This window comes from Helianthus annuus, chromosome 17 (assembly GCF_002127325.2).
Source record: "Helianthus annuus cultivar XRQ/B chromosome 17, HanXRQr2.0-SUNRISE, whole genome shotgun sequence".
Lineage (NCBI taxonomy): Eukaryota > Viridiplantae > Streptophyta > Magnoliopsida > Asterales > Asteraceae > Helianthus > Helianthus annuus.
This window is the reverse complement of record NC_035449.2, coordinates 98,331,299-98,341,787: the sequence shown is the minus strand read 5'-3', so window position 1 is coordinate 98,341,787 and position 10,489 is coordinate 98,331,299. Positions and strand designations below refer to the sequence as shown.

The following is a 10,489-nucleotide window of genomic DNA, read 5'->3' as shown; positions in this document are numbered from 1 at the left end:
ATCTTAACTCAAAACATTTGTTTATGTAAACCCAGATTGTAAATCGTTTTTGTAATAAAACCCAAATGGTTTATATTGTTAGAAAAACCTTGTAATGTAACTTCGTTTTGAAAACATTTGCCCAAGTGATTTAGATAACGCAACGATATATAATGTGTTAAAAGCACTTATATATAGGAAGTACCAGCGGCGTATCCACCATGCTTTTATCACATTACACCCGCCCCGTTACCTAATCACTTCCCTAACCCAATGGTTCAAATAGTTCAAATAGTTCACATAGATCAAATAGTTGTAAATGGTTCAAACAGTTCAAATAGTTCACATAGATCAAATAGTTCCAAATGGTTCAAACAGTTCAAATAGTTCAAAGATAGTTTAATATAAACCATATTATTTGTTTAGAAAACTCGAAATCGTTTAGCACATATGAATCACCCCAAAACAGTTTAAAACGGTAAAAGAGGAGAACTATGTACTCACTTGAGAATGCTTAGAAGTCTTGAAATAACAACCAAGCAAAGCTAGAAGGATCACGGAATCAATCGGCACCTAATATAGGTAACTACGTTAATAAACCGGACCTAAATCGGAAGATCGGATAGAATGAGGTCGTGTAAGCCAAATGAGTGTTGGAACTCATATAATATGGTTTAAAAAAGCCTACATTCTAAAACGGAACTTATCCTAAGTGCTTATGACCCATTATGACCCGTTTAGGTAGCTTACGCTACTTTAACGCGTCGTTCGCGTAAAACGCGTTTGGACCACCTAACTAGTCCTATGACAAGTATTATATGCCTTCACATGTCTAATAATGTTACCTAATCGGTTTAGATATAAAAATTTAGGTTACATATACTTAAAATGAATTTATGCGCAAAAAGGGCATTTTGGTCACTTTCCTAAGGCATATAAACTACCTATTATACAACTAACTAAACGAAGTGACCATAAGGTATAACCTCGGAAGGTTATTCCCTATACAACTATGGTCACAAAATATGTTTGGTCAGATCCTAATGATCGACCAAACGGGTCGGATTCGAAAGTCTAAGCAATTGTTTAGACCGCTTATCTTACGACCCTATATAAGCACTAAACTAAAAGTGACGAGTTAAACATGTTAAAACATGTTTAACTAAGTTAGAAAACAAGTTTGATATCAAAACAAAGGGTCTTGATACCCAAGAATAGTTTAGTTGCAAAATACGCATAAATACGCATTTTGACCTAAACTATGACTTGTCACTATGCCTAAATAACGTCGTAATCAGTAGGTATAGTCACAAGGGACTATAACCATCGTGATTACGCTCACGTTGCACAGTTCAAACGAACTTTGTGTTGACCAAAGACTGGTCAAGCAGAAAGTCAAACACTGTTTGACTTTCGTGCTTAAAAACGCATAAAAGCATGAAAGAAACTTACAGAACGTCTAAGCTAGGAAGTTTTGATTCAAAACTACTCAGGTATGAAGTATACACTTCAACTTAGAGCAGAATGAATCAAATTGTAAGCTAATGAATGAAACATGATGGGTATATATAGATTTCGGAGAACCGTTAGGATCGTTTCTCGTAATTCGTGCCTTGATCTTGACCCTCCATGTGTAGCCCATGGTTTATAATACAATGGGACACTCAAAAACCATCCATAGAATGAAGAAACCATGTCCAAAAAGCCTGAAACCAGCTGCTGGAACAAATTCAATGAATCTGATCTGCTACTCAGTCGCGCCCCGCGTAGAAATACCCCTCATCTTACGCGGCCCGCGAGGGCATGTTTGGCAGATTGGCAGAAATGGTCCCTGAATGTGTAAAACTTGATTTTTGATGCATTTTTGACACGTTTAAGCCCCGTTAACCCCATTTCAAGGCTCTACAATGAATTTAAAGTATAGGGAACTTAAAATATGCTCAAAAACATCTCGGATGTCAGTTCGTTTGGTCGTACGGTTGCGTTGTTCGGTTAATTACGACGAAACATGAACGGACGCGAAAAACGATCCAAATTACGCGACGAATGGAATTTTTGCATGCCAATCACTAAAATAAAATATTTCAATGATTACAAAAATTTTTTGGATGTCCGGATCTAATCAGAACGTAAGATATGCGCGAAAATGCAAACTTATGCACTTTTTGACGCCTTTAGTCCCTGTTTGACCAAAAAGTTTATTTCTTGCACACCGAACCCCTCAAAGCCTATTTCAAAGCTATGTAAGGGATATTTATGGTGTGTTTAACTTATGATCAAGTTCCGGAATGTTCGTTACTATTTGATTCGGCATACTTTTGCAATTTGACGCAAATACCCCCTACAATCGAATAAACTTGATTTCGACACACCAAACCCTCCAAAACTTATTTCTAAGTCAAGTAAAGGTTATTTAAGGTATTTTAAGCCTATGTCATTGTTCTGGAGTGTTTGTTGCGTTAAACTGATTATGTTTACGCCTCAGTTCGCGTATAACCTTCTAGAAAGCGATTTAAAGCTCGAAATCGAACAAGAATTGATATGTGCAAATGATACACATATTTATACAAATCCCAAGTATGAAACACAATATTTCATTGATTTTGTATTTGTTTGATGGTCGAAGAGGCACAAATGTCACAATATAAATACTAAATTTTGTTGCAAAGTTTTAAGGATTATAAGTTAACTATGTTCTTATAGATTGGATTAGTCAGTTTCAAAAAAACTCTTATATGTTGACTAGATACATTTTTTTATGGATTCTAAGTTATATCTAGATTGTGTTTACATTTTTTCAGGGATTATAAGTTAAAATTAAACTCATATAGATAAGATTAGTTAGTTGAAACAAGCTACAGGTTATTAAGAATTCATTGGTTTAAAAGTGCTATATATACAGCTCATTTTCATTACTTTTTTACTTCAAAAAAATCTTGTTCTTCAGTATTCGTTGGTTTAGCAGGTAATCTTTATTTAAGTTTTTCTACAACAATGACCTTTATTTAAGTTTCTATACACATCAATGACTTTTGTAAAAAAAATAATAATTTAAAAGTTCATCCTTTCAATGGTTTTGGTTGATCGATACATCCATTCAGATCTTACACAGGTATGGATTCTTCCAAAACATGAATATGATGTTTGTTTTTTGTTTTCATAATATTATGTTTTTAATATTATCTATCTGTTTTCTGATAAAAATGTATGATGTTTATATTGTCATACTTATGTTTAGTCTAACATATATTGTAGCAAAGGAATCCTAGCATTCTACATATTTAACACAAAAGTGAACTCAATTAAATATTTATTAAACTTAATGAAATGATTATAACCTCAAAATTAAACAACAGTGGAGCTTTGTAAAACAAATTATGCAATCAAATAAGTAACAATCCTATCTAATCCATATAAATAAACACAAAACTGAACTTAATCAATGATTCTATAAACCCAATAAAAAATTAGACAAATTGATATAAACATGGAAGAAATATACCCATTTTCTTTACTTACATGAGTCATAGGAACAGATGCAAATTCTCCTTTTAAGAAAGATGATGATGAGCTTGAACCAAACGAGAGGCCTTTGAAATCCCCAATCAAATTGAAACTAACAGCTGCCGCCATAATTCTGCTAAACAAATGTTGTTTTAAAATTCAATTACTAGTAGAGCAGGTTAGGGTTAGGGTTTGGTGTTCTTACTGGGCGAGAATGAAAAAAAAGTTATTCAGACAAAAACCTAAAAACTTTCGCTGTGTGAATCGAAGAAAAGGATGAAAAACCCTAGATTTCGCCGTGTGAATCGAAGAAAAGATGAAACCCTACATTATTCAGATAAAAGCCTAAAAACTCTGCCTTTATATGTGTGAGCATGTGAAACCCTAGACTTCAATCTTTTAAACCCACTACTATGTATAGCCCAGGCCCAATTTAGAACAATCTAGGCCCAGCAACTTGGTGGACTTGCTTTAATTTATTATATTTATTTACATAAAGTATTATTTTTATTAATACTAATTTTATTTCACCTACTAATTTTATTAACTTTATATTTACTGCAGATTATTAATTTAAAAAAAATCAAATACAAATTTTATTAATTTTTGTACATCAAAATCACATGATCATAAACTTATGGGCATGTTACTTCTTATTAAATATTTCCTATTAATAACAAATCAAAGTTTTCCATTTTTATCAATAAAAAACAAAACAAAAGGGTCATCTAAATTGTTAAAAATAAACAATCAATTGGGAATTCAAGAAAATCCCAATCTGGAATCTTAAAGTCATAAGCTTTAACCAAAAACCACAACCAATTTTCAATACAATCAGTAAACTAAATACCCAACTTATGAACAACATTAAAAATAGAAAATTTAAGAAAAAAAGGTACTTGAAGTGATTTGTGCTGAATAGTTTGGCTGTCACGAATCCTGCCTACCGCCACCAAGGGCCACCGTAAAACCAAATCCACATCTTGCAATATCGCCACCAAAATTCATCAAAGATGTTGTCGTCGATGTTGAGTACTGGTGACGCCGGTGTGCGAGCTGGAACGCTGTTGGACCCAATCACCGCCCCTCGGATGCACAAACCACCACCACATGTGGCTTCCCTACGTACCTTGGAATGACTGTTAGAATGACGTTCGTTAGTGCCCGGAAACCACCGTGACCACCTTGCTTTTGTTTGTCTTTGCATTTCTTTTTCTTCAGCTCCTCTCAAGCTCAAACACCCCCCTTGGAATTTTTCTTTAGATTACCTAAATCATCCATTAGATGTGTATAAAATTAGTAGGGAAACAAAGATAAAGAGAATGACCGACAAATGCCGGTTTTGGAAACTTGGAAACTGGTAATGTCCTGTGATTTGGAAGAGTGGGCCTACAAGGAGCTGTTTATACGGAGACTTATGTCACCAAATATTTAGGTCCTCCAAGTTAATCATATGGGATAAGGCATCAATGGCAAAACGTCAGGCGATAGAGGCAGTCGATCGAACATTGCAAGACATTATAGGTGTTAGTCTCCCATTTGGTGGAAAGATACTAGTTACGGGGAGAGATTTTAGACAAGTGTTGTCGGTTATTAAACGCGGAACTAGAGCACAGATTGTAGACTCCAGCCTGCGGATGTCGCCTCTTTGGTATTTGACTAAAAAGATGCGGTTGACGATAAACATGAGAGCGCTAAATGATCCATGGTATTCTGATTTTCTTTTAAGAGTTGGTGATGGGTCTGAAGAATCAATCGAAGGAAGCTATATCCGCATACCAGATGACATGACAATTCCTTTCAGTAATCCAGAAAACTCTATAAAAGAATTGATCGATGCAGTCTTTCCGTCAATTCAAAGTAATGTATATTCTTCTGAGTATATAATCTCTAGAGCAATATTGTTCACTAAAAATGACAGTGTTGACGAGATCAATGATCAAATGATTGACATGTTCAAGGAGATGAAAAGGTTTACTATAGTTTCGATGAAGTCGAAGACGATCGCCACAACTTCTATCCGGTCAAGTTCTTAAACTCACTAACTGTTAGTGGTTTGCCACCTCATAGACTTCATTTAAAAATCGGTTGCCCTATAATATTGTTGCGGAATATCGATCCATCACATGGTTTGTGTAATGGCACAAGATTGATATGTAAAGGCTTCCAGCGCAATGTTATTGATGCAGAGATAGCTGCCGGGCAACATGCCGGAAAAAGAGTATTTTTGCCAAGAACCCCTTTGTGTCTTTCTGAAGACGACATGTTTCTGTTCAAGCTAAAAAAGAAAACAATTCCCCATTCGACTTAGCTTTTCCATGTGTAAGACCCTTACTAATATTTAATGATTTCTGTATAAATATCGACAATTAAATGTGTATTTACGACTACACATACTTATCAAAATACGGTTTATTAAAACTTTACTTAATATTAAAACAACACAACATAATATAAATAAGTTCGTCGTTCAAAATGACGACGTAATAATGTGCGGAAGCTTGTATCTTGATCCTGTTCGGTTCTTCATTGAGCTTGATCTTCATCCGGGTACTCTTGATATGTAGCTATGATCAAAACCAACTTAAAGGTTAATTTTGATAACTTAAATGTGAGCTTAAACAAGTTCCAAGCATCAAACAACAAAAGAAATAAACTTTTCCAGCTTTTGTGTCTCTCGCGGGTCGCGAGAGACTGAACAACCTCTTTCGCGGGCCGCGACCCACGTCGCGTGGCACGCCCGGATCAGCTTACTCCCTCGCGTGGCGCGAGGATCACCGTTTTCCAGCAGGTCCGCATCTGGACCTGCATTTTTGCCCAGTTACGTTTTTAATCGCAAATCGAACTTTAAAGTGTCATAACTTTTTATCTACTTATCCGATTTACGTGATTTTTTTTCTATGCGATCGTAATTTGATTCTCCATCACGTGGAGTTAAAATCCGACATCTGGATTAACAATTTTCTAGGTTTTAAGCCTTCGGCTAAATTTTATTTATTAAACTTTTTAACAAGATTTTGACCCGTTCATACTTTCATCAAACCAACTTGTTTGTTATACCTAAATTCTCATGAACATCATATTTTAAATGTTTCCTATGAAATAAGATTTAAATCACGGGTTATTATGCACCATTAACCTGTCTATGATTATGCGCTTATTTTGACCCGTCAGGGATATTTAAGCACTTTTACGCATAAACCGCGCTCATTCATTTCTAGCATCACATTTTCACATTACTATCGAGTGGTCTTCCACCACGACTATTATTGTGGTGGATTTAATGTGTATTAATTATTTACTCCGAATTTACCCTTTCGGATTGTTAATTTACGGCAAGGAGCCGTTTTGAGGCATTTGATCCGAATAGAGTTTATGCCTATACTTTGACACTTAACTAACCTTACTTTATAATAATACTCGTTTCAAAATGACTCATAAGGACCGTATACCCGGTTTAACATTCATGGGCATTTTGGTCAACCTTAGTCTCTTCTTTTACGACGAAGGACTATCAACAGTATATTTGACCAAAATCACACCTTTTGACATAATCTTACTTATACGTACCTGGCTCGAGTCATAGCATTGACCCGTTTACATACCTTTTTCTTTAAATTTTCTAGTTAAAGCAACGCGAACATATGTTATTTCCTGTGATCACGAAAACTCAACAAGTGGTCATCAGTTATTAATGTCAAATGGTATTAACACACCATTTGACATGTTTATTCGAAATGACCATTTTTCAACATACGATGGTATTTTTAATACCATCTCGCCCCTTGAACCTATTCCGGTTTGCGCCGTGAGTTTTATTTACTTAAAAGACATTTTCTTAAATTGTTTGACCCGTTATGACTTTGACCAAATGGTGTCTTTTTAAATCTTTTATCTATCCGTCAACTCGTGTACGGATTATTATTTGGCCACTTTTACCCGTTATAGTTCACCCCACCGTTATAGTTCACCCCACAACGTGATATTCAAAATTCCTTGTTTGTTAGTCTTCACCCGACTAGTTTACCATTTTACCCTTTTTACCGTAATTTATGGTTTCTTACCATTTTTATTTATTCTGACTTGCATTGTATCATGCCGGAACATCATATTTCCACTACTTAACGTAATTCATAATCAATACTCACAAGTAAGTGTATTGTAATTAAAAGGGGGGGGTGTAAGCTTAACTTACCTCGTACCCGATTATGCTCTTTTTCCGCGTACTCTATCCGTTTGACCTGCTTCTTTCCCAAGCCTCCACCTAGCTTTTCAAGCGTCAAACTATCATCATAATCCGTAAGACGGTTAGATTAGTCACTATCACTTACGACTATTCCATCTTACGAATTCTATGTCGAACTACTATTCGACTTCATCATTGATTATTTTAACTTTCCAAAAGTTAACTATCTTTAATCATATGATATGTGCAATTAATTTAAATCAACATCATGATTAGAATTCGTATTATCACATATCACACGTAATTAATCAAATTAGGCAATTACGCGTTTCATTCATAATTTCGACATATAAACGTTCATTTAGGCATTTTAACAAACACCTTGCGGGCATGATTTGTATACTTCTTTTATCAAGTTTATGATTAACTTTTTAATCAAATTTTTGCATTAATATCATGCCCTTATATCTATTGTTCATGAACTACATCTAGAACTTACATCACAACATCAATGTTCACTCATTTAACACTCTAATTCCATGTGTTCATCATATTGTCATGAAACTCACTTAGCTAGGTGTGATTATCCACTCAAACACCTAATCATGGCAATTCTACTTCAAATTTCTACTTAGGGTTTATTCCTAAGCAATCATACTTCACTAATTCAGCCATAGCCTCTACGATTGATACTTAAATCGCATCTTGTAATGTTAATCAAAATTTCACAACTTCATGAATGTCAAAAGTTCGACATACCTTACGATCTCCTTGACTTGGTGATCGTTTATTAGCATTCGTGCTTCAATTTGGGTCATGAATTGCTCTTCAATTTGAGGATTTGTTGAACTAGGGTTCATTCCCTTTTCTTTTTGGTCTCCTGGTCGAACACGTAAACACACACACACTCTTAGTGTGTGTGTTGTGTGTTATTACTTGTTTTAATTAAAACAAGTTTCCCCACTTGGCAATATTAGTCCCTCATGTTTTATCTTGATCAATTGAAGCTACAACTCACCATTTATCACTTAGCCACATACTACTAACTAGGTTAATTATTCCTAGTTAACTTAATAGGTTCAAGAAGTTATAACCCGTTATATTTTAAGTCCCGTTAACTCGGGCCTTTTATATACTTTGTTTTCTCAAAGTATTTATCCTCCTCTTAAGTAATATTAGGTTTACTTATTTAAATCCTAATATTTACCGGGTAAATTTTCACCACTAACGGTATTTTACCCGTCATTAATATTAACGTGGTTTGATTACCAAACCCGTTTTTGGGGTGTTACACCATGACAATCAACAAAGCTCAAGGTTAAACAATTCCGCATGTTGGTATTTATCTTCCGGATTCAGTATTTTTGCATGAACAACTTTATATCGCTTTATCAAGAGGGATATCACGTGCTAATACAAAGGTATTAGTACATCCTGCCAAAGACTTCAGACGAGACGGGGTCTACACCTCAAATGTTGTCTATCAAAAGGTGTTACGTGACGAATGAAATACTTATGAGTGAGAATGTGATGATTTTTTATGCATTTGGTGGTTTACGCAATTACATTCTAAATATAGTATAGATGATGTTATTATTTTACACACTTTGGTCTCTTTTACTCACTTATTTATTTTTCTCTTGCAGATTGATTAAGAATTTGTTATGGATAAGACAGGGAGCAAAATGGAAGATGTGTCAAGTATCTACCTATCTATCATATCTTATAACTAACAATTACATGGTAAAACATATGTAACTAAAATACTTAACATTTCTTTCATTTCCCCAAACTGCTCCAGCAGCTACTACTAATGTATCAGTAAAAGAGGAGATTAAAGAAGAAACCCATCCTCCAAAAGATGTAACAATCAAATAGGAAGAGATACAAGAAATTCTAGAGGACATTGATCTCGATGATGCGAAACGGTGGCGTGACAATATGGATGAGATCCTTGAGATGTTTAAGCCATATGTACTAAATTTTTAACGTCGTGATGCAAGTACTTGACATTTGAGCTTTTAGTTTTCAACGTTTATGTTTAAGACTTATCTTTCCTTATTTGCGTGCTACTTTATATAACTTTTAATTATGTTTAAGATTATGTTTTCTTATTCGTGTGTTACTTTATTACACCAATGGTTTCTTGAATTACTTGATAATTAAAATTCTACACATGTGTAACACTTATGACATATATCCACCACAATAACAAAACTATTATACGAATAAGAAAACTACCAGAAATGAGTGCCACAATGCAAAGTGTCGCCCCGCATCACGCGGGCACCCTACTAGTCTACTAATAATTTGGAAATAAATAAACTAAAGGTAATGGAATGGATAATGGAATAAAATAGACGAGTTAATGGAATGGACAACAGAATTAAATGAATCACTCCATTACAGTTTGATGTTTGGTTACTCATATGTGAATAGAATGAATTATTACTTTTTACAATTTGATAAACAAAAAAAGACGAAGTAACAAAGCACAATTGTATTAAAAATGATGAAAATATAAGTAATTTTTTGATATATATTAATATTAGTATTAATATTAATAATTTAAATATATTAATATTAGTATTAATATTATTAATACAAATACAAATATAAATAATAATAATAATATATTTCTTTCCATTCCTTGAAGGAATGAAACAAAGCACCCCTGAATGAAAATTGTTATATTTGGAAGGAGTTAGATTCCTTTGTAATGCTCCATTCCATTACCACATGATAACCAAACATGTTTCTTTTCATTCCATTAGAATGATTCATTTCATTCCACATTCTATTCCTTCGTACCAAACGCTA

The 10,489-nt window shown here is 34.2% G+C and overlaps 1 protein-coding gene across 1 annotated transcript; it reads left to right on the top strand.

Moving 5' to 3' along the window:
* Nucleotides 1-4,952: 4,952 nt before the first annotated feature.
* On the top strand, nucleotides 4,953-5,519 carry LOC110924794. The gene has a single exon (XM_022168786.1). The coding sequence runs from the start codon at nucleotides 4,953-4,955 to the stop codon at nucleotides 5,517-5,519; it is 567 nt and encodes a 188-aa protein (XP_022024478.1).
* The last annotated feature ends 4,970 nt before the right edge of the window (nucleotides 5,520-10,489 follow it).